This window comes from Scomber japonicus, chromosome 14, assembly GCF_027409825.1.
Source record: "Scomber japonicus isolate fScoJap1 chromosome 14, fScoJap1.pri, whole genome shotgun sequence".
NCBI lineage: Eukaryota > Metazoa > Chordata > Actinopteri > Scombriformes > Scombridae > Scomber > Scomber japonicus.
The window spans coordinates 23,939,972-23,967,705 of record NC_070591.1 but is presented as its reverse complement, the minus strand read 5'-3'; the positions used below and the strand labels follow the sequence as shown (position 1 = coordinate 23,967,705).

Below are 27,734 nucleotides of genomic sequence, written 5' to 3'. Positions count from 1 at the left end.
TTCTTCACCTCACTGTGAATAGGCAGGTCACGAGGAGCGTCTGAGCGCTGTTTGACTCAGTAGGATTGTCTAAAAGAGGAATAACTACATTATGCATATTAGTGATGATCTTCCTCACAACAACACGCAGACTGAAGCAGGTGGGCTGGGATTATGTGTAGAGGGGACCACATGCTTGCACACATACACAGTATATATTTGCATCATGATTCCCTTCCACATTTGGCACAGAAAAACAAACTACAGAGGAGTAGGTGGGGGGGGGGGGGGGCGATGCGGCAGCTGAGTTCCTCTCTTCCAGTGATAGTACGACATTTCTTGGAAGAATACAACAGACAGCCAAAAATACAAACTTCCCTGTAAAAAGGCTTTTTTTTCTGGGGTATAGGAGACGATGAATGTATGGGAGGTCTTATCAAAGACTCTATGATACATGCTATCGAGGGAGGTAGATGGACATCATATTACAAGGCAGACAGCTTGCCTCAACAGCCTTGCAAAATCACCTTTTAGTCACTTAAGAGCAGTCGGGTGCTAGCCAGGTGGTGATAATGAAGTAGGGAAAAAGCTAAGCAGTCAAACAGACATTACACCCCAAATAACTTGGTACCAAATATTCAGTCTCCTTGCATTCAATGTCAAGAAAATAAGTTACCCTACTAACCTCAAAACACTGTATACATAACTTCATTAGACGCAAATGGACATGGTGGTTTTACATGGTTTTATGACCAAGTTAGAACTGCAAGATATACATACTCATAACCATCCCAGGCTCCATCTCTGGGTTCACATTTTTTCTCTCAGGGGAGATCTGTTTAGTGTGACACCAGGATGACATCCCCAACAAAGCTCTCAAGAGGCTGAAGTTCTTGTCTCTTCCTGTGCTTAAGCTTAGGAGTCTATGATTATCATAGGCTGATTGAATTTCTAGAGAAGCTAGAAAGAAGAGAAAAAAGGTGAGCCGATGTCAACATTTTCTTTCTCACGTGATCAGTGTTTCAAGGGTTAAAATATCCTTAGACATGAGAAAGCCCATGGAGTCCAAGGAAGTCATATATGGGATATTTTGGTCAGTATTGAGAGTTTTCACTTGGAGAATGTGGAGAACGAATCCAAACTCTACAAAAAAACAATCCGTCAGAGCTCAGTTGATTAGAAAGATAAAAGCCTGGCATCCTGAAACCCGTCCAGAGTTCTGGTTCTGCTTCACATTCAGTGGCGTCAGCCATGGGAGGAGAAGATGGGCCTGCTGATGTTGCTGTTGGTGGTCATAGCTGCCAGTTCCCACCTGGAGTGAACAACAGGAAGAATTAAAAGGAAGAAAATCTTAATCATAAGAAGAAGAAGAAGAAGAAGAAAGGCTCCAGTATCATTCAAACTAATTATTTTCTGTGATCCAAATGTTGTCAAACTGTGTTACATAGGCACAGTGGGCATACCAAATCAAACACCAAATCAGATTTAAGTTTAAAATATACTGCAAGCTTTAAGATTTCTGGCAAAGCTTCATAATCTTAATGTTTTTCATTAACTTCAGAATGCACAACAAACTTCTGAGGTTTCAAATAAACAAGATCTACTGCATCAACACTCTATCAAGCATTTCTGTGACATTTGCTCTCACCCCTTTGCCCCCCTCACCCACCCTTGTCCAAGCGAAGCACTACGATGTGGACAACGATGAGGGAAGGCCCCCCCTGTAACATGAGATCCAGGAGCAGGGACTGACAACAGGGTCTAGTGCTGACCTGATGACAGGTCAGAGGTTGAGTTCCAGATTGTTATCACTGGCTCTGGTTTCACACTCACTCCCTCTCAATTGCTTTGTTCGTTTTTTTGTTGTGCGCGTGTGTGTTTAAGAGGAGAGATTGGCATTGGAGCTGGAGATGCCAACGAGGGGCAAAGGGAGTTAACGGGACTCTTGTGACCCCACTGAAAACCCTTTAAGGGTTAGAAACACAACTGCAAACACTTAAGTGGGGAGTGTGCAAGGTGGTAGTGATGGTGCAAGAGAAATGAGAAGCTAAAAGGAGTAATTAGTATCAAGTTACAAAGGGTCCTCATGTAAAAAAAATATCACTTTAGTGTGATCCTTCAATTTCAGACGCACTTGTCCACAGATCTACTTCGTCTTAATAGAGTTTATTCATGGAGTTATTTGGGGTTGGTTATGAGTTTAAGATGGATTGTGTTCCACTATTCCCTATGATGTAAAAATAACACATCATAATGGGTAGAATACTACTATGTGAACATACCAGTTTAAATCACTAATTTGCACATTTCACTTTAGTATGCAAGCAGCACACAGATTAACAGTCTTTAGCTGACAGATGACAGAAAATATTATTTTTAGAAATGTATTTTGTTTTAAAATCACTTCTCCTGTGATTACACTGTCACAACACATCAAAGTGGTGTTCTCAAACTTATCAATTTCTCTTGCAAGTAATGTGTCAAAAGAACTTTCAGAGCTGTCGAAGATAGAGGACAATTATGTATTTAGGGTTGGGTGATATGGACAAAATCAAATATCACAATATTTTTTGATGTGTATTATTAATTGAATTTAAGTTTCCTTACAGCATCTCTTCTACAGTGGCTTCAAAAATCTCTTGAGGTGCAACCCATTTTTTGTCTGCTATTTTTCATACTGGTCCTCTTTTATTGCATTTATTTTACATCATTTCATGCATGTTAGCAGATTCATAGATATCTAGATGTTTGGTGGCTGTGTGTATGTATGAATGTATGAATATATCTATGGATTCTACTTTGAGTGCAAATGAAAAATAATTTAAAAGAACACTAAAATGTATGTTTTAGTCATATCTATGTTCTCCATGTTTGTCATGATATTAGAATACAATAGTGTGCATATATGTGCATGTCTGTGTATCTAGTCATAGTTGCAGCTGAACACCTCTGAAAATCAATCAGCCAATGAGAGAAGGTGCTGAGAAGAGATGACAGAATTGCTGAAAATGTCTATAATTAAACTACAGAGTGAGTGATTGATTGATACATATTGTGTGATGATGATGTTGGCAATGACTAACAAATATAGATAACAGATAATTCAGCAGCTTATTGGACACTTGGCTGGGAATTTATTTTTACAGCACTTTTTTAACGGAAGAATAAAAGACAATTAACGGAAAGAAGATGATTTTCATTCATTCCAGGACATTTTAACACCCATTTAAATATGCTGAATTCAAAATTGTCTAAAGAGGATGATTACTTTTCTGACAGCACAAAATGAAATCATCAGGAGCCAAACTCAGATCAGTCAGTCAGTCCATTATCCATTTATTCTAATACATCTAACATGTCACACTCACTCATCCTCATTTGCCTGGTGTTAGGTGGGCAGTTATTTTGTAACAACATAAAGATAGAAAATAAGTTTTGGCAGCTTATCAGCCTGATCCATTGAAAGGTAGCTAACCTACATTAATAACAGATCTATTGTGCTAGATAGCATGTTGAGGGAATGTTTTGGCTATACTTACCATACAAAGATTATGACTTCCTCAGTACCATCATGCTGCACATCATCTAAACTGTCTCTACAGTTGTTCCCCTATAACACTTCCACGCTTCAAATAAGCTTTATATTGGATGAAAATTGTCTTTTCTTCTCCGACTTCTGTGGAGACTGTTCATGGGTACACAGACAATGAACAGACTGAAAGCTGCACACTGACTATACTGATGTTTCACGGTGATTATGAAGATGAGATAATTACATACGAATTGAAGATGTAGGGGCTGTGAGTAAAGTCGGAGCAAAGCCGGAGTAAATCTTATACTAGTTAAATGAAGGATAATGAGTGATAATTTTTCCTCTTTGAAAAACAGCGTCATTATAAAGAGAGACAGATTGGTGGCAAAAATGACGATCATAATGCAAACAGCACGAACAACAATATGTCAGTTCTATGTAGGAGAAAAGGATGCTTTTCTGACCTGATATCATGTGGGAGTCCTGACTGCTCCAGACTGTACTGAATAACAGCTATTTTGCATAACGTCTTCAAATTAGGGCCTGAAAAGAGAAGAAAGTATAATGAGTTATAGGAACTAAGAAGAATATCCATTTCAGCTGTGGGAATTCAACATGCAGCCAGGAAGGTCAGATAGAAAAATCAGTTGATAAAAAGGGAAAAGATTTGCTCTTCATAATTTTAAAATCTCCATGTCCTGTTTATGCCAGAGCAGACAAAAAACCCTTGCTGAAACAATCAACAGTGCTCATGTAAGAGGACACTCAGACGTGCATTGACAGAATATGATAATGCTGATGTTAATACGCAAATCAACTTATTATACAAACCTGCTTTCTAAGACTAATTACGAACTTTGTCACTATTACAGTGCAATCTCGATCATGGCTGTTCCACCATATGTTCAGTGGTAAACAGTGTGAAGGCCCACACGACTGGCACGTGGAGGCAAGTGCCACAGGGGATGCCGCTGCATACTGCCAGTCCCATACGGTGCCTGTGTCCCTGTCTAAGCCCACACACACCCTAACTGTGACCTGATAGCACTGCAAGGCTACCCCAGCGCAGGCAGGATATGGCTATATTTGGTTGTCGATGAGACGGAAGTGCCCCATGTGATAACACAAAGCGGGGCCAAGGCAAGTCGCACCAGACCAGGTGAGAAATGAAGGCTTTGGTGTAAGAAGAGTACTGATACTATAAAATGTACTGAGGAGACCATCTATATTTTATTTAACCAGGCAGAGAGGTTTAAAATATTTACAGTGACACCCTAGAGTGGTAGAGGGAAATGTGGTTAAAACAACTGGAGTTTCACGCGCCCATTTTAAAAAACTGGACACTTTCTTAAGCTAATGAAAAGAGACACAGATAATGACTGGGATACTTACTGAAATCTAAGATATACAGGTCTGAATGATCCATGAGGTTAAATTCATCACCCATTCCTTGCTCTGGACAGGGGCTGTAAAGAGAACAGAAACAAGTGTTTGTAGAGTCAGTTAACAAAAATATATCAAGTGGACACATGCGTGTTTGTCAAGGACAACAGCAACTCCTTAAACTTCCTGGCTTCATCAGCATGACCCCTGCAACCTGCCAAGGCTGCATTGGCTCTCTGCATTGGCTCACTCTTTAACTGTTTTATTGGATACATTTATTGCTGTTCCTTAGATGTTATTCATAGAATAGCCAGCAATTAGTTACCGACAGGTTTCAAATATTCATCTAGTCTTTCATCGTCTTACCATCTGTCTTTTATCACGAAGGTTCATAATCAGGGAACCACAAATTATTCTTAAAAGGAGCAGTGCTGCTCTTATCATGGGCTGGCATGATTCAAGCCCACAGGAAGTAGAGCACTGTAGTGAGACAGCAGGCTGGCCGGTGCAGATAGTCTCCCAGACCTGTGCAGCCGTTCATATCAGTGCACATCTGTTTCCTGCCGCAGCTGAACACCCACACACATATACCTGTGACACACCTGGGATACGGCTTTAAAAAAGCTAGCCTAATTATATCCCTGTTTTCTTCAGTCAATATCTTTGTATTCATTTCTTCCACCACTCTTCCTTCATTTAACATGACTACTGTGGGAACATGAAAGTATACTGCATAAAAACAGAACTAAAAGTAATAAGCTATGGCCGCCGGGACATGAAATGTATATAAATATATATTTCGGTTATAGTATACACTACCCAGAGGATAACCACAACAAGTGCATTCAATATGCAGGTTGGTTTCTATGAATGCTAATTATGAAGAATAACAGGGATTTGGAAGCCAGGTCTGGTCCATAATGACTTAGCAAGACACCAAACACTACTACTGTAATGTTGAACCCATCTGACAGAAACCACTTGTTCTGAATGGCCTCTTGGAATCAAATGTTTTATATTTCCCTTTTACATAAAACCTTTCCCAACTTTCATTCTTGCCTTAAACCCTCTGCAGTCTCACCCTCACCCTAAACACTCTCTCCCAAACATACCTCCACCCATCAATCTCTATTCCTCTTTCCCGCTGTCCTCTCCATCGTGTCTCCCTTTTGCTGCGTGTTCAGGATGTTGTAAGGGTTTTACGTTGCTAATCTTCCCTAAACAAACATGGTTGTGGCTTAAAGCAGCCAGGAGAGGTGCAGAGCACGAGCACAGTCGTCCCAGGGGGCCAGCTGGGGAAGTCATTACGCCCCTTGCCCCCCAGGAGGTGATCCACCCAGGCTTATAGTGGGGGCCTCCATCAGAATAGCCTCAACCACCCGAGTCCTCATCCTTATCATCATCCTCATCATCATCATCATCAGACTGTCTTGTCCTGTCTCTAGACCTGGACACACAGTGCACTGATGGCTGTACCATCAACTGTGTTGACTAAAATGATTCATGGCTCATTTTTTAAATCAATTAAATGCCAACTGGTTGGGATTTCACAATCTACATTAACTATAAAGATGTATGAGAATGATATTCCAGTAATAAAAGTTAATTAAAACAATTATGTACATTTGTCTAGAGAATATTTATTAGGACTTATGGGTCATGCTTTTGTAATGTGTGTCACCTTGGATCTAGTTTGTTTTTGTCAACTGCCATGAAAAGTAGCATCTCTCTATGTAAAGAGCACACTGCAGTACTGTGACTATCGACGACTGTGCAAGCTCACATGGAGAAAGGGTATAGGCCTTGGATGCTGATGCGTGAAAGGGTAAAGATAAGAGGATGCTTTAACAGGAGCAGCAAGAGAAATGAAGATCCACTGGGATGAGGCTTTCTCGCATGCTCATGGATAATGTTAGCCTGGGTGTGAAATCTGGCAGAACATTAGGGAATGGTGATGTTTAATTGGTTACCGCAAAGAGGAAGAGGCATAAAAGGATAATAGAAGCAAGGGAAGGAACAAGGGGGTGGCAAGAGGTGTCTGATAGACTGGCAGTAGTTGGAAGCGGGAAAGTCACAGTGTGCGACTTTATGTGGCATGCTGGTGTTTGATGGGCCACTTTGTTACTTGATCAGCAATGTATCACTATGTGTGAAAGTGCTCCTCCCCCTACAGCAGCAGTGGTTCCCAGTCTGAATGAGGCCTGAGTGATGCCGCTCCCCCACTAAGAAAACACTGGTTGCTATTTCAAACAACACTCAATGAGGGTGTCTAATCACCCAATTGCCAGGCCTCTCCAGCAATGCACTGACTCTCCACCTCATTATCTTTCAAACCACCACAACAGTAGAAGAAAGGGCTGAACTACTGTCCTAAAACTAATGAGGGGACACCACAGAGCCTGGGAATACTGCTAAGTGTCTGAAGTGTCCAGGGATTTAATTGCCAACAGATTCTGCAAATTACTTTCAAGAACGGCAACAATGCAAATGATGTTACAGGAGGTGTCACTGAGGGAAATTTCATCAGTGACACCTCTGCTTTCTAAACATCAACACTGCCATTAACAATTATAGCTTGAACTCCTGTTGTGGGCATGTTTTCTGTGGCTTCATTTGCCATATCCTCATTCTTGAAGTGATATGATCTGTATCCTTTTTCCTTTCTCCACTTCCTATTGAACTTTGGTCTTTAAGAACCATCTAGCTCACAGGAACTCATCACATACAACAACTTCCTGCAGAGCACCTTATCAGGATAGCCAGACACGCATTAAAACCATTTCTGTAGCACTTCAGACATGAATGAAAATACAATTTAAAAAAATAAGGAAATGGTAGTGATATTTAAAACAAACAAAAAAATAGACATCAATTTGTGGATTACTTGTAGATGAATAGGTACTGCATTTTGCACTGCATGATGTGATGGAAAAAAAGCACATCAGACACAATCAGAGAAGGTCATTATTTTAAAATGTACTTATCATTGAACAAATTGGCGGGCTTAAAACAAATCTCCCTCCAGAGGATTCCTTTTGCTTCCCAGAGCTTAACTGCATACATGACAACATGCAGTCACTTAAGAAATAATTTACTGGTCCTCTGATTTGGTAATAAGATGAATTCTAGAGCTGATTTTTTCCCCATACTGCACGGATGAGCCAAACCATTAAAACCTTTGCGGTAACCACCATAAAAAATTGTTTACACCTCAGATGTTATACTTGTGCTGTCAAAATTAACATCTTAATTTTTGAATTAATTTGAAATATTTTGTAAGTGTAAAAAAAGCTGAAGCAATTACTGTCTTTCAGATGCTGTGGGGTATTCCGTTTTAAAGCTAAAAGATGAAGATACTGGTATCATATGAAGGTGTCCACAGGTACCAAACATGTTATGATAGCTTGTCAGGAAGAAGGATAAATAATGTTCCAAAGATAAGGCTACATTTTGGCACGTGAAAAGGGGTCTCTGCATGAACTCTCTCTCTGATTCTGACTAGCCTAGCAAAATTAAGGCTACAAACAACCCATAATGTTACATGCAGAAGTTGGTTTCATACCAGTATTTTATCCATTCAAAAAAATATCTGATGTTGTGGAAACATAATTGTCTAGAACCCGAATAAAAGATTACCCCACTTTTTCAGACGCATTTCCAGGGGAAAAAACGTCTTATACTTGGACCAATACAGTCAACTTTACAAATGCATTTATTCCTGTAGTAGTCTATTCTTTATAGCCTCTATAGTCTTAATGTCTATCTTATTCCAGTGTTTAAGTGGCCAACTTTGCAGTGGCAATATTGTATCAGACACTTGACAGGCACGTCATTCCTTATGTCAAGCCTGAGAGAATAACTAATGTCTCATCCCTCCGCGGTGAAACGGTGAAACTCTGCAGTGGGCGTGATGTGATTGCGTTACCGCAATAATCTGGTTACCAAAAGCAGCTCTAATGAATTCCATTGCCCTCTATTTTCACTGTCACTACAAAGTGAAAACATTTTCATTAAATCACAAAGCCTACAGACACAGTACCCAATGGAAGGAGTTTACAAGACTGCTAAGGGTTGGTAAGTGTTTTGGAACTAAACTTACTTTGGTTATCACCAATCGATAGATTCTCATCCATTTCTTTTACCTTAATCTCTGCTGTCTCACCTAGTCTTACCAGGCTATCTGTGCCCCCTCCTGGGCAGTGGCTGGATGGTGGATTAAGGCCTGTAGCTACCCAGACTTAAGCCCCATGCAGAGGGTGAGACACTAACTACAGCTGGCTCCCAGAGAGAGAGACGCCTGGCTTCAGATTAGACAGAGGAGATGCCATCCACCAGTGAAGCCTGCATCTCAAATTACAACCCTTGTGGACAAAATGTAGTTGGACTAGGAGATTAAGAGGAAAAAAATGTCTCTGCAAATCGCAAGCAAATACAAATTTAGCCCCCTTTTATCAAGATAGGTTGTTTTAAAAATAAAGGAGATGACATTAAATTATGGTTTAGTGCCTTGAACACATCTGGTTAAAATCCATGGGAGGGGGGTTGTCAAGTACTACTTTATAGCTGACAGACTCATTTAGGAGAAATAAGTGACTTCCTCTATAGTCCAACTCTTCAGCTGCAATTTGTAAGAGTAACAAGGTCAGATACCTAAAAGGAGACATTCATAAAAGAAACTCATGATGAACATTAATTTGGTTAATGACAATGGTTCATCCTTTCTATCAAAGCAGTTTGAGTATCTCATCCTGCTCTTTTATTATTGCCTTTCCTCTTATGCTAAAAAAAGCCTCAAAGTTGTTTTAGAAAAGTTAAATTCACTGACAAATAGTGTTGTTTAATGATGATTTGTTGATTGGGTACAAATAACTGTTAATAAAACATGTCCTTGTAGTCTCACATTGTTCTACAGAAGGGGCCTAAAACCCCCAAGACGTGTGTTGGTTGTGATGACAGTAGTAAATCAAATGTTAAACTACTATTATTTAGACATGTCAATTTACACAGTGGATCGCATCACAAAGTGTCACCTATGCAGGCTGTTTATTTGAGCTGCTGTGTAACACTCACCCCTATGACACCATAATGTATACACACTGTTAGTGGGTTAAGGAGGGTTAAGATGCAGATGAAATACTATCATGAGCTTGTCTTTGAAGAGTAAATCACAGTGTTGCTGTGCTGCCCTAAGGTCCTGTACCGCCACGTGCGGGTTGCCCCGTATCCTGCTGGGGTCACCTTCACTGTTTGACAGGTTTTATCTTGGGCATACTAAACACACAGACACACACAGGGGAACACACACACGCACACACAGACAATTAATAAAGGAAACTTCTGCAGCTTACCCTTTGACACCGGAGGGCAAATGACAACATGTGTGGGGCATCAAAACCTAACTTGTGTTGCTGATAGGCATGTTTCCATGGAGCCAAGTTTCACTGCGGTATATTTTAAGACATGAAGTGTATAGTAAGTGTGGCTGTAATGGTTTCAGTTTTGGTTGAAGAATTAACATAAATCAGAAAAAAAGAGCAGAGCTTTTCTTGTAATACTTGTGTCCTAATGTTTTAGAATGAGTTCTACCTCAGCCCCTGTTGTGTTTAGTCTAACATTTGAACTGTCAGGTTCAACAGTGATAACAAGCCACACTTTAAGCAGCTGGACTATCTTAACAGCAGCCCTTTCAGCCATTGATAAGGTGCCAAATGGCCCTGTAGGCGATATCGAGGCACCAGGCTTTTGACCTTCCTGATCTACAAAACAAAATCACTGGACTCTGCAGAAGCTCTCTGCATCAGCAAATTGCTGGTTTGAACTGACCAGTAAAATTCCACACAGATTAAATATCCTAGTGAGATTTTGGTGGATTAAACATGAGGTTTTGGGCTGGGATGTTTTGGCTACCAGTGAGATTACCTGCTATGTGGTCTTCCTCTTGCTCACAGTCCATAGCAGCCACACACACTGTCTCTATCTGAAAGCTCTGCAGTGGCAGGACTAAATAAAATCTTTACATTTTATTTTAAAACTACAATTGAGCTTCTGCTCAAAATGTATGTACCCATATCCACATCAGTTTCCATGTCTATGCCCAAAGAAGATCCTTATCCAGGGTAAAGATCCAAAAATTGAAGCATAAATGTTTCTGCAGCTAATGTTAGGAATGGCGTCAGCATGCTTTCCAACATCATGAAATGTACCGAGTGGCTCTGCATATTGCCAAATGTGTTAGGCTGGCAGAGTGAAGCAAGCGAGCGTGTGTGTGTGTGTGTGTGCGCGTGTGTGTGTATGTGTGCACTCCATTCTGACGTCAGCTTGACAAGAGGAGCTGTGAGTCATTAAAATCACATCCAGTCACATGCAAACACACACAAACAGCACACTACACCGGAAAAGAGAGGATGGTGGAATGGGACCGGGTGTCCTACTGGTCTCTGTACTGAGCAGAGCAGTGTGACATCTCAGCAGTGAATTAAAGTGTTTCCTCAATTTGACTGAAATTCTGGTGCCCTGAAAAACACATTTGGGAATGCAGTCACATTTAGGTGTCTGCTGCAGATGTGACTGAACTGAAAAGAAACTGATGCAAAACCCCAAACACCAGGACCAGCTAATATCATCAACTATATAGCCACAGTGCTATAATTGCCAAAACTTTGATGTTTACGAAGGCATTTAAATTACAGATAACTAGTAAAATCAGGAATGGTAACATTTGGTATTTTACAGCTTCAAGCTAAATTGCATTTCTTTTTCAGTTGTTAATACTAGTGTGACACAATGTGATCCATTGTATTAGTAATTTTATTTATTCATGGTACAATGTCACTGCCTATCCACGCCAATCCAACATCACAAGGGTGAAATTGAAGGGGGTTTCCAACTGTTCGACTGTCCGACAAACAGCTCTGACAGAGTGCACTAATCCATTTATAGAGAATCTGAAATCGTTCATTTTGTACTTCAACTATCATTAATCTCATCATCATTCGTATCAGTACATGTAAATGCACAAGATAACTTTAGTTGTAACGTCATTGGATTACATAAGGGTCACAGACTGTACCTGGCCCTCTCCAAGCACAGTGATGACATCAAAGAAACTCATTCATCGGTTAAGGCCACTTTGGCATTGTTAGACCAAAACTGACAGCCGCTGTTCCCTCCTGCTCCCAGTGAAAGGCAATTAACAGACCCTTTGAAGACCACTCATTATCAGTAGTCCCCATAAAGGTGCTAATTCTATAGATGACTGGGATGTTTTCGACCATTTTTCTAACAAAAAAGGGAGCCTTCAATAACAGAGTAATGATTGAACACAAAGAGATATTTTAAATCAGTCATCATGAGGAGCTTCAGCTAGACATGAATACTTATGATAAACAACTATATTCACTAAATTCAATGATGGAATGAATACACCTCGTCATGTCCAAGTAGTTCAAGGGCCAGTGCCAGATTCCCCTTCGCAGTTTCCAAGCCGTCTGCTCCCAGCATGCCAATCTGTCATGTCCTTGTTCACACCCTGCCCCTCATAGGATGCCCTGTTCCCTACCTTAAAATATTTCCCGATTTAGCCCAACCTGGGCTTGTCGTAAGCAATTACACACAGAATGTGATAAATGCCAACAATGACAACATAATCTCAGCTGGGGATCCATAATCTATGAGGCACCGTCTTCATATGCAACTCAATTTAAGCAATGTTCATTTCCTTGGTAGGGAATAAAACACTAACAAAGAACAGGTTTTATCAAAGGACACTGTTCACAGCTTGTGTGGGTAGGTGAATGTCAGTGCAGGTGGAGTTAGTCATGCACGGGTCGTCCTTCGTGGGGCAGCGAGCAGGTTTCAGTAAATGAGTGTAGCAGAGGTGCTGTGGGTATATCAAATTGCACTCCGTGAGAAAGAATGCTCCCTAAAGTCATAAATCAGAGATGGGGGCAGAATTTCGCGCCTCTCTGGAGCTCAGCAGGCCTGTTTACACTGACGCAAGTGGCACTCAATGGACTGCCACTAATGCCCAGCCTGTCATTCACTCCCATACACACTGCTCGTATACTCTCAAAGACATGCAATTGTGTGCCAAAAAATACATTCACTTCCTACCAAAACAAACAGATATCCTGTTCTAAATCCCAATTCATGGAAACAAATAAACAGCCCAAAATGTAGAAATCCCATGTAAGCATGAAGGCTTATTTCTTTTACACACACACACACACACACACACACACACACACACACACACACCTCTTTATTTATTTGTCTATATTGTCACTATTAATGTTTTGGTTTTCAAATGCATTTAAGATCAACACACCTCAGTGTTATATCCCGTCCAAAGTAAACTCCTAGGAGAGCAGGGGGGATTTTGGACTAGTTTTATTGTGCTTCACTAAAGTAATAAATCATTCCAGGACAAATTCCTGCAGGTAAAATAAATATCATAAACTGGGAATAAATATCAGCAGAGGGGTTCTGTTTTGGATCAATTTGAAAGAACAACCAACCCAAGAAAACAAGATGTGGACCATAAATTTGAACACAATTTCCTTGGCACACCCACCAAAATAAAGAGCCCCACAAAAACACACAAGCAAGGTGTCCAACAAATAATTCACGACGGTCTGTGCAGGCATTCGTCAATTGCATTGAGACAGATACCAATAACTTTTTAGCCCTGTTAACTGCCCTTGTGTTGTTAGGTCACGTAAAAATAAACACACAGCCGTGGCTGGTTTTTAAGATAATGTTCACCCTAAATTAGCAGTGTCTAATGGAAAGAAACACCAGCTCTTGATCTGTATTAGTGCAAATTATGGCAAATTAAAAACACAAAATGAGCTTTGATTGGAAAACATTTAAAATCAAGAGGAGAAAGCAAATAAATAGTGTGATAAGAAATAGCTTTGTGTGTGTTTGTGTGTTTTAGTATGTGTCTGCACATGCCTATGGGAGTTCCTGTGTGTAAGAGGCTTAAGTGTACTCATGTAAACAACAAATGTGCAATGCCGGTCAAGGGAACCTGTGTGGCCGACTTGCTTAAAGCCTGTAAGGATCATGTCTTCATTTGTACAGTTACAGGAAACAACATCTTGGCTCAGACTTAAAACAGACTGTTGAACAACCGCTGACCAATGTCACAAATAAAACTAAATAAGAGACCCCCCCTTTTTGTTTGCATTATTGACACATTACAGCTCAAATTGCAAAAGTTAAATGGGCACAAATGTCCTGCCCCCATCTTTTAAAGCAGGATGTTAGAGATATTGTGTGGCTTTCGATTTCTTCCTCTGCTCAGCCAGCACACTCCATCATTCCAGTGAGCCCAGTGACACTTCCTTTTCTAACCCCAGCCCTATCTGCTCACAACAGGAAATCATGACTCCTTAAAACCCATCCTGGACTAATCCCGCTGAGAAACCAAACATTGTCTTAAACTGCTACATCTCTTATCGAAAAGGTCTCTTCATCAGTAACATGTCAGTAACTGGCTGTTTAAAATTAGCAGCTTTAATATATTTCTTTCAACTGAATTTGCTGATTTGTATATGAAAAGTAACCTTAACAAATAGATCTGCAAGAACGCAGTGGGAACAGCAGGTTAATGTTCATTTTTTTGAAGTATCCCTAAAACATTTCTGATACCGAAAAGGTGTCTAAATAATACTGCTGAGTAATGAATGAATATTACATATGTGTATTAGGGTGTGTTACTCCTCATGATGCAGTGGCCAGTGGAGCAGTGCAAAACTAATCTAGCAGCAGCCAGAGGCTTCGAGGACTTAAGGTCCTGTAGACGTAGTGGGGCTGAGAGGACTCTTATCCACAGCCTTCCGATCCTCACTATCAGTTTATCCCAGTGGGGTTTGCCTGATAACGCAGCCTTCCTGATAACAGTAGCCCAGGTCCCGGACTATTCTGGACCATGCTAATGCCGTTAGCTACCTCATTAATCCACTGGCTACTGGCCTATCACAAGCCCGTCACCAGCCCAGTGGCACCTTACCAGCTATGAACCCCCGGCAATCACTACTGTCTTACGGCCAACAAGAGAATCATTACAAGACTGCTGTCTACAGGAGCCAGCCCCTCCATTTGGCATATTGAAAAGAGAGGACAGTTTTTCTCCTCAGACTGCTCAGATACACAGATTGATGTTTGTCTTCTGAGTGAGTCTGTGCTTCATAAAGATTAGGACCACAATGCCAATAAAACAAACTTGTGAAAGTGAGAAAATTAATTTATGCGTCTTTTTCGTCAACCTCTAAATGTAGAAGTACAGTTTTTATGAAAACTAATAGTTGATTCAACATAGCGCTGGGCAATACTCAATTCAATTCATTTAGTAGATCAAGCCAATATAAATTTACATAAAGACTCAGCCATGTCATACACATTTTTGGTTATCTTGCTCAGCACTACTTCAATACTTCAATAGTTATCATGTAAGGCAGCACTATCCTTATTCTATTACAAAATGTATATTAATGCATATTCATTTTATATTAAAGCTTTTTCCATTAAATATTAATGTCATGCTACTTTAAAAAGGTCTAAATACTACATATCTTTTACATGCAGTACAAACAGTGAACGTAACAAATGGAAATAGTTTTCCACATGTGAAACACATTGATGTTTAAATAGCATAAACAGTGCTGTCATCACATTTCAGTGACAAAAGTAGTGGCTGTGGAAACAGTTGCGGCAGCAGTTCGAGTACTAATTGTTGAAGAAGATGGAGTGTCTGTGCGGAGTGTGTTGGTTGGTCAGAAAGTTAGACTGGTTAAGGCGGGTGTGAGTGATTATGATGTATGTTAGTTGGTTTTAGACTATTTGGAATACAATAGGTTTTAAAAGAGTTAACAGTTTTGATATTTAAAAAGGTGTGCAAAGCAAGCTATCTGGGAACTGAAGACTGTTAGAAAGCCTTGTCAGTGACTACAATCTGTCAGATGTGAAAGCTAGTCCTTTAGTGTGACCGTCTGATCTTTAAATCTTTCTACATATTTGGAAAAAGCTTGTCACTGAAGAAATGGTATCTTGGAATTGTGTCTCCTAGCTGTAGTGTTAACATCAAACCTCAGGAATTTCCAGCTAATCAGTAAGCATGTGTAATCTGTGTAAATGACATTATGGCAAACAAATGTGAAACTCTTGACTGAATGAAAGTTGCTGCAAACTCCAAAAGTAGAGCTTCAATACTGATGAAAATGCTATGTCACCATTTGAAGTGATTGTAAAAGTAATTCATTGCAGTTTACACGCTGTAGAAATTTGAGTTTTTAGAAAGGCGAGCTGTAGCTGTTCTTTGAACTTTAGGTTTGGGGCAGCATCTCTTTGTTGTTGTAATTGTCAGATGTGTTTGTGAAATGCAGTGTTTGTAGTGATAGTTTCCAGGAGGCTGCTGAAGCTTTCTTTAAGTATACACCAGGTTTTAATAATGATAAATTCTTCCTTACTAGCACTTGGATTCAGGCTGTTCTCAACTTTATTGCCATGCAACAATGACTTTGACAAAAATAAATACACTGTGATGGATTACCTTATTTAGGCAAGTTTCAAGTTGTTGTAAATTAGTTTTTTATTCTAGTGAGATTACCACTGTTGACTATGAAGTTTGACAAACACATTCTTCAGTTCAAAAACCCTATGGTATGATTCACAGTCATCTTTAAGTCAAAGTGGATCCACAAACTTTTGATTTTCTTCGACAAGATTAGAAAGCTGACAACACATCATGAGTGATGCCAGCTGCATTCATTCATTCAATTGGGTGGCACCGCTCTCAGTAGAAGTAAACAATGACTCACCTCACACACAACAATTTTATCATGATCTATTCTCAGCCTTTATCATACACTCTGACAAACTGATTGAGTTTGATTGATTTTAAGAGAACTCAACTGGGGTCTCTCTCATACACGATCAAAACTATAATTATTTTCCTCTATGAAATATAAGACTTAATATTTATAATCTATATACTTGTGCATATATGTAGATACTAAGAATGTGTGTGTGTGTGTGTGTGTATGTGCATGTAGATATAAAGTTTAAGTTTATGTTTGAGTTTAAGTGCATGAATGTAACTTTGTGCTTTCATTGAAGAATGAGGACGTGTGTGCATCTACATATGTAACTTAAAGTTTAAACATGTCTTTAGAAGATATATTCTCCATTTTTTTCACTTTGTGTGTGTGTGTGTGTGTGTGTGTGTGTGTGTGGGAGGGGGTAACCGGGTTGAAGATGGGAGTAACTCAATAAGTTATCTGCAAAATTATGTCAACAACAGTACACATAAAATTAGTTGTTCAGCTACATGCATATACTCATGTGTTAAATTGAAAAAATATTAGATGATTACATAATTGGTACTATAAAGACTTAAATAATTAATAATCATAAATGTATTAATAATACAATAATTTCACCATTAGAATGATGAGAGGAAACTTGACAGAAAAAAAATGTATGAATATCCTGAGTTACAATGCAGATATAAACCATTATATACAAAAATATGTGTCAGTTTTGGCTTAGTTTTCAATATTAACCGTGTAGACAAAGATGACAAAAAAGTAGTAATATTTTGTGCCTCACCTGGTTCCTCCGAAGAGGATGATTCGATCTCCAACCATGCAACAGCATTGCCGTCTCCGTGGACATGGGCCTTTCCCCTTCGGTTCTACTTTCATCCAGGAAAAGGCTTCTGTAGCCACAAACAAGAAAAGAATAAAGATAACAATACTTAGATTTAATATTAGAAAAAAGAGAAACAAATCATACTTTCATATAACCAGCTGACTTCCTCTGACCAAGAAGATGCTCAGTAAACCTTCCAATAATTTTCTTGCTTTTAAAAAGCTAAACAGTAACACCTGTAGCATAATACATTTTGATCTGGATGGGTTCTGGATTCATCAAAGCAGCTCTACAAAATCTCAGCCAGTCAACGTTACATAAACCTGACAGTGTTTCCCATTGTGCCTGAAGTTCATTCATCTTCCTGCTATATTTAACCACTAACACAAGGCCCACGGATAATAGAATGAAAGACAACAATAAAAGAAAGAACACAAAATCTAACCTTCACTTGAACACAACTTTACATTTCAAAAATAGAAACAAATCTTGTCTCCTGCTCTGCTGAAGTGCAATATGAGTGACGGCGTTGAAGCTCTCTCAGTTGTTCCATATAAGGATGAACTGTGTAGCCTTGCACACTCAGAGCCAACAGCATCATTGCATCTCTATAGCAACAGGCCATTCAGACTTTGTTGGATAATGAGGACTATAACTGAAGTGCTGCCATCTAGTGGACAGCAAAACACAAGTTTAAATGGTTAACTGCAGATGTCGGCATCAACCAGTACAAGACTGTTTAGCTGTGAAAAATTGAACTTCTTCTGTATACAAAGGATATCAATGTAAAGTACTCTCAGACATTTTGAGTCTATATAGGACAATACATTGACTATGAGTATGCTCCGAGCGTGTTGTCTCACTTATGATGACAATGCTTTCATTTGGAACAAGAAAACAGAGTTTCTTAAAGAAAGGACTTCTAATAACTTGAGACGTATTCTGGCAACATTTGTAAGAACAGACAATGACTGCAGAGATTTAATTATTGTCCATTTTTTTAATCTGCGTTTCTGGCTAAAAGACACAGCATCTGCATTTCCCACTTGGCGTAGTTAGAGGGGAGAAGCCAGCCACTATCACGAGACTCACAATGATGCAATAAAGGAAGAGAGGATTGTGAGGATTGTGTGCATGACTCTCCACAGAGGAATGAGGAGGAAAGTGGGTCAACACTGCTGCATTTTCCTCTATAGAGGTAAACAGTCATTGCAGGTAGGCACAAAAGAAAAAAAAAACTACTATGCACAAAGCAAAGACAAAGTTCAGAAATGACAGCAGCAGAACAGCAACAGTGCTTTACAGTAACATAATGTAACACATTTTCTCAATCTGAAAAAATGAGAACAGTGAATCACCTGGATTGAATTTCCAGAGATCGTTGAAGTGCCGGTCCATATGGGCATTGTATCCTCCAAATATGTACAGCTCTCCATTGTAGGAAACTACACACAAATGGAAAATAAATAAAGTGAAACAATTTTTATGGTCTACCATGAAGATGAATCACATTTGCAGCATAATAAAAATGTACCTAGTGATCAGTTAAACAATACAGTTTATTTATAAAGCATCTTTTATACAAGACAGGCATCTTGAAGTGCTTTACAATAAATAAATTGCATCAAATTAGACAAAATGTATACCAAAACAGGGATAGGGTGGCATAACAAAAATAAAAACATCATTGTGTCATATTTTTTAAATTACTACTGATGCTACATGTACTGTAAGCAACAATGAATGTCTCAATCTGTCTTGCACCAGTCTGGGCACATTTATAGTCAGTACCCCCTCTGGCAGATATCACAACTCACAACACTTTTTGTAGACATCTAAAAGTCTAGAAGATTTTCTCCCATTCTTCCTTGCAAAAGGCTTCTAGTTCTAGTTGGGCTGTCTTGCATGTACAGCTTCTTTAAGCTCCACCCATAGATTTTCAATAATGATTAAGTCATAGGACTGTGAGGACCTGGAATAGCGTTAAAATAAACCTTCAGTTTGCATTTCAATTTTGAGGTATGTTTGGGATCATTATCCTGTTGTAAAAGTCATCCTCTTTTCAACTTCAGCTTTTTTACAGATGGTATGTTTGCTTTAAGAATTTGCTGGTATTTAGTGGACTCCATCCTTTCCTCCACATATGTGATGTTTCCTCTGCTACTGGCTGCAACACAACCCCAAAGTATGATAGATCCATCGCCATGCTTAACAGATGGTAAGGTTTCCTTTTCATGAAATGTTGCCCACTTTTTTTCTCAGACCATGACTATGACCAAAGACCTCTATGTTAACTTCATCAGTCCACAAAACACTTCCAGCTTCTGTAGATATTCTTTTGCATACTTCTGACGTTGGATTTTATAGTGAGGATGCAGGAAAGGTTTTCTTCTACTGACCCTTCCATTAAGGTCTTGTTTGTGCAAGTATTACTGCACAGTGGAACAGTACACAACGACTCGAGTGAGCTAAAACTTCCTGCAGGTTTTTTGCACTCAAATGGGGGGTTTGATTTGCCTTCCCACCCAGTATACAAGCAGTTCTCGACAAGACTTTTCTTGGTCTTCCAGATCTCATTTTGATTTTCACAGTTCCCCTAAACCGCCATCTCTTAATTACATTTCACACTGTGGAGACTGCAAACTGACAACGCTTCACTATCTTCTTGTTGCATTCCTCAATAACTTTCATATTCAGAGTCTTACACAGCTAAATGGTAAATGGACTGTACTTAATAGCGCCTTTCTAGTCTTTACAACCACTCAAAGCGCTTTACATTACATCTCATTCGCCCATTCAAACATTCATACACTGATGGCAGGGCTACCACGCAGGGTGCCAACCTGCTCATCATTCATACACCAATTTGCCCAAGGACACATCAACATGTGGAGGAGCTGGGAATCAAACCGCCAGTTTTCCAATTGGAGGACGACCGCTCTACCTCCTGAGCCACAGCCGCCTGCTTAGGAACCGATGGTTGCTGAGTGTTTGTCAGAATTTAAAGAGTCAGAGTATTTGTAAAGCTTTGAAACTGGCACCGGCTACCATTTCCTAATGACAACTGGTGACATGCTTCAGGCCTAATGAGCTGATTATGGTTTAAAACTTGTAAAAAGAATCTGAGACTCCAAATCTTAGGGTGCCCAAACTTTTGCACATGCCACAATGATGTTTTTATTTTTGTTCATTTTATGACATAAAAATGTAACTATGCATTAGTGTTTGCTGAAAATATTGTGTGTTTTGTCACATATCCTGGAGATGTTGTTCGTACATCTTTTCCATTAAAAAAAAAAAATCACCAAAAAACTGTCCAAACTTTTGAATACAACTGTAATAAATGACCCCATGTGCACTTCTAACAGACAATGTGGTCAAAAAAAATGCAATCTTATAGTAAATGCAGACTAGATAACACAGTTTATACTCAAACTACACACACACACACACACACACACACACACACACACACACACACACACACACACACACACACACACACACACACACAGTGTGTAAAGAAGAAAGTTTGGACTGGAAAATGACTGCAGTTTGTACACAAATACATAACATATAGGAATACCATAAGAAACCCTTATTAATCTTTTTTGTCAAGCTGTCAAAATAAGAAACCATAACCAATTTAATAACCAGTGCCAGAGCCTGGCCAACCAGTGCCTGGAGAGAGGATGAGAAATGTCCTGATACCCAGATTTTATTAAAAAATGTGGTAACTATGTGGTAATATTGATTCTTTTCTTTGTAATGAATGTCATCTGTGTTTTCAACCAGTCTGTACTCAGAGTCAAAGTAAACCTAATATTCAGAACCAAAAGATCATTACAACCACTCACATCTAGGTGTAAGAGGAATTGTTGCCACTATTGCGACACAATTCTTATGTTGGGCTATTGTGGCTCACAATTCTTATCTCTAAATTAATGAGGAGTTAAATCCTACCACTACCTGTCACGGATAAAGATCTTATTTGAGAATGCTTGAGATAATGTCCTGAAACTTTTAAAACACAATATGAGCATTTGCATTTGTTAGCATAAGCTGTTCAGCATGAATGCGTGTGTTTGTCTTACAGGCTGAGTGACTCCTACGTCCCTCTGGCGATGGCTGTGTTGAAGGGGTGCTAAGCCAGCAGTTGGTCTCTGTGTCAAACACTTTGATCTTGTTGCAGTAGATCTCGTTGGTAGAGTGGAAGGGACCAAAGCGGTCTGCTCGGCCCCCAAATACAAACATCTTTGTCCCGATGATGGTTGCTGAATGGAAGTCCCTCCAGCGTGCAGGAGTGCCCTGTGAAGAGAAGCCAAGAGGTGATGCTGTGACTATTACAATACATTATATTTCACTGTACTTGGTTTAATCTACCATAACATCTAATCTAGTTTTATTTCATAACTTCCAACATTCTATGTTCATAATAATAAGAATAATGCTTCATCCTCAAGCAGGCAGAGACAAGGCTTCTTAACTGGCAACTTCAGGTAAACAGTGCCATCTAGTGGAACTTGTTACCAACTACAAGGGCACACCAAATAACACCAAAAACTTGTTTTAAGACACCTCCAGCCTTTCAAACAACGGTATTGTAATTGGAATAATGTAAACTATTTAGTGGGAATTCCACCAATCTCTGATTACTAATGTAGCTGTTATTTTTTAAGTGATAACTAGAGAACCATGAATAAAAACAATGTAACATGTCGTGAGACGAGATCTGAATGAAACTGACTAACAAAGACACACCTCTACTCTCTTTACATTGAGCTAGTCTATAGCCTTTCACATGCCTCCATTTCCAGAATGTGCTGTCATTGTTTTCCTGGAATTTTATGAGAGCAAGCAGCCTCTTTGGCTCTTTAACTGGCATCATAAAGAGCACAGTGGGGGGAGAAAGTACAATCTTATAAACAGACAGGCTGTATAAACTATGCTAATAATTTTAAAATTAAAAATGACCTGTGTCAAGAAAATAGACTAACTAAGACTAATTATAAACATTAAAATAAATGTGCTGGATCTAGAAAAAAGAAGACTGGAGAGAATACTAGACTTAGTGAAAATTTAAATGGAGCAATACTAACAAAGTGTATTAAAAACAAAGTCAGCTTTACAGGAACCAGGTTTGCAAGTAAACACACAGCAGCTGGCTTTGTTTTCCAAAAGTTAAGTCTAAGGACAAGTGCAAAAAATGTATAATTCTGTCACATGCAGAACTAAATCTGTAAACACTGCACTGTAATCTCCTTTATGACAAAATGTTATTAGTTAGGAACTAGAACTGGGGACTGGCAGAGGAGGGACAGTCCTTTGGTGATTCACGGGCTGGTGTCTATGTCTAAAATACACTTTGCAAGAGTTATCACATGAGCTGGTTGACATACAAACACCAATGGCATTTCCCAAAAAAGGAGTGTATATAATCCTCTGTGAGGCTTTTTGTACTTGGCCACCTACCAGGAAGCTGCATTACATAGCAGTGCCTCTTTATCCAGCCAATATGACCACTGGGCAGTCATGTAACAGCACTGCTAACCAATAATAACCACCAGTGCTTTGGATGTAACTGAACATGTTGCCAGTCCAAGAGTACTTTGTGTTTTTTGAGTGATTACTATGTACCATTCAAGATATTCTTTGGACAAATTGCACACAAAATACAAATGAATTTTTGAAAAATTCACAAGTGGTAGTTTTAACTCACTCTGGCATTAATTAATGACCACACCATGGTGATGGTGTCCAGCTTGTGGATGTCATTGGAGAAGCAGTCAGCCTAGAAACCAGCAGAGGAGATTAATTAAATCACATTTTAATGTTCACCAGAGGAGGACCCAAAGTGAAGAGTGATGAAGACTCACCAGCTGCTCGTATCCTCCAAATATATACATTGCCTTCCCTAGGACGCAAGCCGAATGGCCATCCCTCGCCCCTGGTACTGTCCCCGAAATCTTGGGTGTGAACCATCTATGGGTGTCTGTGGAGCAGGAATAGTTAACATTAACTCTAATGACTCTTGGCCTTAGCTTTCATAGCACTTGAGCCATGTGCAATCTAAAACCATCTCACACACAAGCAGGTGTTCTAGCTCCCTGACAGAAGAGTAGTTTTTCTCTTTTTTTTTTCTAGTACAACCATAACATCAAACAGGTGCATCTGAAAGGAAATAAAGCCCTGAAACTATCATTTAACGGTTTGGGTTAGATGCAGGTCTACTTACTGACATCAAAGGCATAAAGCACATTGCAGGCCCCCTCTGTGTCATTACGCCCACCCCAGAGGTAGATAATATCATCCAGCAGCACAGCTGTGTGGCCATAACGCATATATGGCACTTCACGGGCACGTTCATGTCCTCCAATCCTCACCGGAGGCAACTTCATCCATCGCAGAGACACTAAATCAGAAAACAGAGCGAGGACTACTGAATATGTACTTGAAAAGTAACTTCTTTTAAGTTGAAGTCAATATTCATATAGAGATAGAGTTTGCAAAATGTACACAGGAAATATATGTTCAACTACAACACTGTAAATGCAGGAATGGGTTGCAAGAATGAAAAAAAAAGTATGAACAACATTTATACTAGAGATAACTTAATGGCACTGTTGAAGTACATTAACTTTGACAAAAATGTGTTTGAATTCTAGAGCATAACTTTAACTTTTGTTATACATCATTAATTCACACATGAAAACAGTTATTTCAAGATAAGTTTTTATAAGAATGAAAACAAAAAAACAAAAAGGTGAAAGAACAGAGATACAGATGCAAAAGATTTAAATTTGTGACTCAAATTCAGGGTGAGCCCTGACATTACTCAAAGCTCTTACAGCAGCTGGAGATACCAGCAGTGCTTCCAAATTAAATCCAAAATGCTTATTTGCCAGTTTACCATTTACATATTTTAAGAGGCTTAAAAACAGAAGGTGAAAAGTTAAGACTGAAAAATAGACAAGAGAAAGGAAAAATCAAAGACCTTTAAGAGACAGCAGGCTCTACTGTGAAATAGACATCAAAGAGAAGGGGCACAAAGCAAGTGACAAGATAAAATACTGCAACAATGGCTAAGGTGTCCCGTTTCCATTTCAATCAGCCAAAGGCATCTTTATCAAGGTCTGCTTCCACAGATCCTTTCATAGTATAGTAGTAGCAGGTAGGTTCAAGCTACTTCAGGAAGTTGTAAAACCCTAAAGCAGGTGGCTGACAGAGTAAAAACTAAATCAAATGAATTGCCAAGCAGAAAAGGGAGCAGTTTTACAACAGCTGAAGTGGTGCATCACCAAGTCAAAGAAAACATCTGCGTTTGTGAGATAAATACATGGCAACAGACATTTGCAAAAACCACAATGGAAAGCTTGGGTTTTAATTGCCAGCTGTAATGAGTTGCCGTTAAGGTGGTGAAGATTACACAGGCTATGTGAACATAGTCAGATGTTTAGCTTCTAATGTTGGAAACCAATATTTTCTTCCTCCATTACTGATAAAAGTTGGGGCATTAGAAAGAGAATTTATTTACACCATATGATACAAATAAGCAAAAAACAAAATCCTTTTGGAGATAAGTACACAATTGCCATTTTAAATGATGTATATATATTGGTGTCCCTCTTTGGTTCTTATGTAAAATCTCATCCCTCTCCCCTGAAAACTTAAAGCACTCTTGAGACCTACACCTGTCAGTTTACTAATGCTGTTTGTCAAGTTGGAAAACTGCAAAGGAATGAACAACCTAGTTACCATAGCAGTTGAGCTCGCTGTTGAAAAAAAAAACCTGAGCACAAGAGACTGTTTCTGAAATAAATACGGCTAAAGTGTAAGACTTTATTCACCGCCTACCTGTGTTGAAGACGTGCACATCAATCTGACGGAGTGTCTCATAGTCCTCCCCGGAGCAGTAGCCTCCAAAAGAGTACACCTTGTGCCCCACCGCCACAGCAGCATGGTTGACTCTCCGCGGCCCTCCTTCAAGGTGCACTGACCAGCGCAACATTCCACGCGCAAGCACCTCAGCGTCTGCGAGTCCTTAGACCATCACTCTGTCGCCTGCTTGGACCCCATCAAGCAAACATTCACCATCAAAACCTGTGATCACAAAAAAAGAGGAGCAGCACAACTAACTCACTCTGCTTAGGAGTACAGTGGGGCAAACTGGGAGGGGCAATTGAGGCAAAACACAATGGGGAACTGTTTTCCCTCTTTGGCTAAGAGTTGCTCAGCTCTACTGTTGCTGACAAGCTCACAAGCCCCCGTATTATCTAAGCTGAGAGAGTATTTTAAGAGGTGATTAGACCTATACCTACCACTCCTCTTTTGTTGCACTCACTCTTATCCCTCTGCCCTCCCACTGCACTGCAAAAGCTTTAAATATAGAAGCATATAAATAAATATGCATCCCTTTGGGGAAATACCACATCAACAACAATGCTGTATCAATAACACTGTACACACACTATTCCAGTAATCTTAAATAGTGATGTTATATTAGGTTACTTAGTTGTTATGAAATGAGTGAGTATAATTTATGAAAAACAAAATAAGAACGAAACTCCATCTTGGTACTTAGTTATGCATGACTGCAGAGCCATGCTAATCAAAAATGTAGGATGAAAAGTACGAACACCAAAGTAAAGTAAGTGTAAAAAGATCTGCAGCTCACATTTCAGACACTTTTCCAGAGACAATCACTAACTATAAATCACATAACTCAAGTATTAAAAACACAAACGACCAATTAACCATTCATATGCATCCACTACTCGTACAGTATGTGTTGGTGAAAAAGTCTGTGATGAAGGGAAAACCTAGCGGAGTCCCCTCCGCTCCCCCTTCCTCACTGACCTCCAACCTTTGTTTGCTCTTAAAAATAAACCCCCAGAAGACTATTTAACACAGACATTTCTATTTCAGGCCCCACATCCCTGAAGAGCAACACAGGCCAGATCTAAGCAACAGGCAAATGTGAGTCTTTATTTTATTAGAGTCATTGTTTTGCTTCCTTTACCTCTTTCTCATTGTATTGAAGCAAATAAATGCTGCCAGGTAACAAACATCACAGTTGTGAAATCAATCTATCAACGTTAAGGCAGTGTTGCCTCTCTTTGCTACAGTATCCCAGTACAGTGTTTCACCATGGATTAAATAGATTTTTTTATATCCTGTGTCTTATCCTGGTAGAATTTGAGAACAGCATTTTATGAGATATGAGCTGGGTGGAGAGCAGGGTCTACTCTACACACCCTGCTTATCCACTAAACTGGATAGTGTTTGTATCAGATGACTAGCCATGGCACTGTTAACTTAAACATAGTGCCTTAGTAGTAAATAGGGTTAGAGATAGAAGAAAGGGAAACAGATAGGAAACCCGATGCACACCTCTGCACAGGTCTCGACTGGCTTAGTAGGTTGCAAACACACACATCGTTGATTGATGAAGCTAATTTGGACCCAGTGACATTGAACTGCAACATGGTTACTACTACAGTCTGGTTAACGCCTCGTACACTAGCTAGCCGACGTTAGCTATCAAACATAACACACACCTGTGAGGGACAACGACTAAACAAACCGTGAGGGCTGCTTGTCTCATCTCAACAACATTAACAACAGCCGTTCAGAGATAATAGCGCCCTTGTAACCTGCCCAGCGGTTTGATAAGCAACTGTCTAGGTTGAGAAGCAGCTGCTGCTAGCTAAAGCTAAAGGCTAATCTTTACGAGCTACATAATTCAGCTGTTAGCTAGCTAGCGTGAACTGAATAAAAGCGACCAGTAACTGTAAACACAGCGGCATTTATTTCCAGTTCTGCTTGAGTTATGAATTGGTTATCTAACAAAGTACATGACAATAGTGGAGTATCGTTAGAGTTTAGCTACCTTCAGCTGGAGTCGGCTGTGAGTTAACTGGTGTGTGTGCTATCCACCGGGAGCCCGACTCCCTCCTGACGTTTGGGGAGGGGAGCCGTCCGCTAGCGCCCCTTGTCGGCTGACAATAAAAACCCTTTCACACACTGACAAAAACCTTAAATTACCCTTTTTTATTGACTATAACTTACAGAAATGTCGACTAAAACTGTTTGGTATTTGTGTGTACAGATTTTTCATCAAACGATTCCCTGTGATAAAGTGTTTAAGCCTCATCTCTCTCTCTCTCTCTCTCCTGCGTGAATGATG

At 39.6% G+C, this 27,734-nt stretch overlaps 1 protein-coding gene across 1 annotated transcript; it reads right to left on the bottom strand.

Moving 5' to 3' along the window:
- Positions 1-296: 296 nt before the first annotated feature.
- Positions 297-27,474, bottom strand: klhdc3 (kelch domain containing 3). Its single transcript, XM_053333028.1, has 11 exons — positions 27,438-27,474; positions 25,403-25,648; positions 23,784-23,960; positions 23,425-23,540; positions 23,268-23,339; positions 21,643-21,856; positions 18,907-18,993; positions 17,507-17,615; positions 4,904-4,977; positions 3,976-4,054; positions 297-1,291 (listed from the first exon to the last, which is right to left on the bottom strand). Exons 2-11 carry the CDS (start codon positions 25,554-25,556, stop codon positions 1,225-1,227), a joined length of 1,149 nt encoding a protein of 382 aa, XP_053189003.1. The 5' UTR covers positions 25,557-25,648; positions 27,438-27,474; the 3' UTR covers positions 297-1,224.
- Positions 27,475-27,734: the final 260 nt, after the last annotated feature.

Bases quoted from the DNA above. Each gene is read 5' to 3' on its own strand.
- klhdc3 (XM_053333028.1), bottom strand. From the start codon at position 25,556: ATGTTGCGCTGGTCAGTGCACCTTGAAGGAGGGCCGCGGAGAGTCAAC. The intron at 23,340-23,424 runs GTGAGTCTTCAT...GCTGGTTTCTAG, and splicing joins TTGGAGGATACGAGCAGCTG to GCTGACTGCTTCTCCAATGA. The intron at 17,616-18,906 runs GTGATTCACTGT...TTGTGGCTACAG, and splicing joins TCTCTGGAAATTCAATCCAG to AAGCCTTTTCCTGGATGAAA.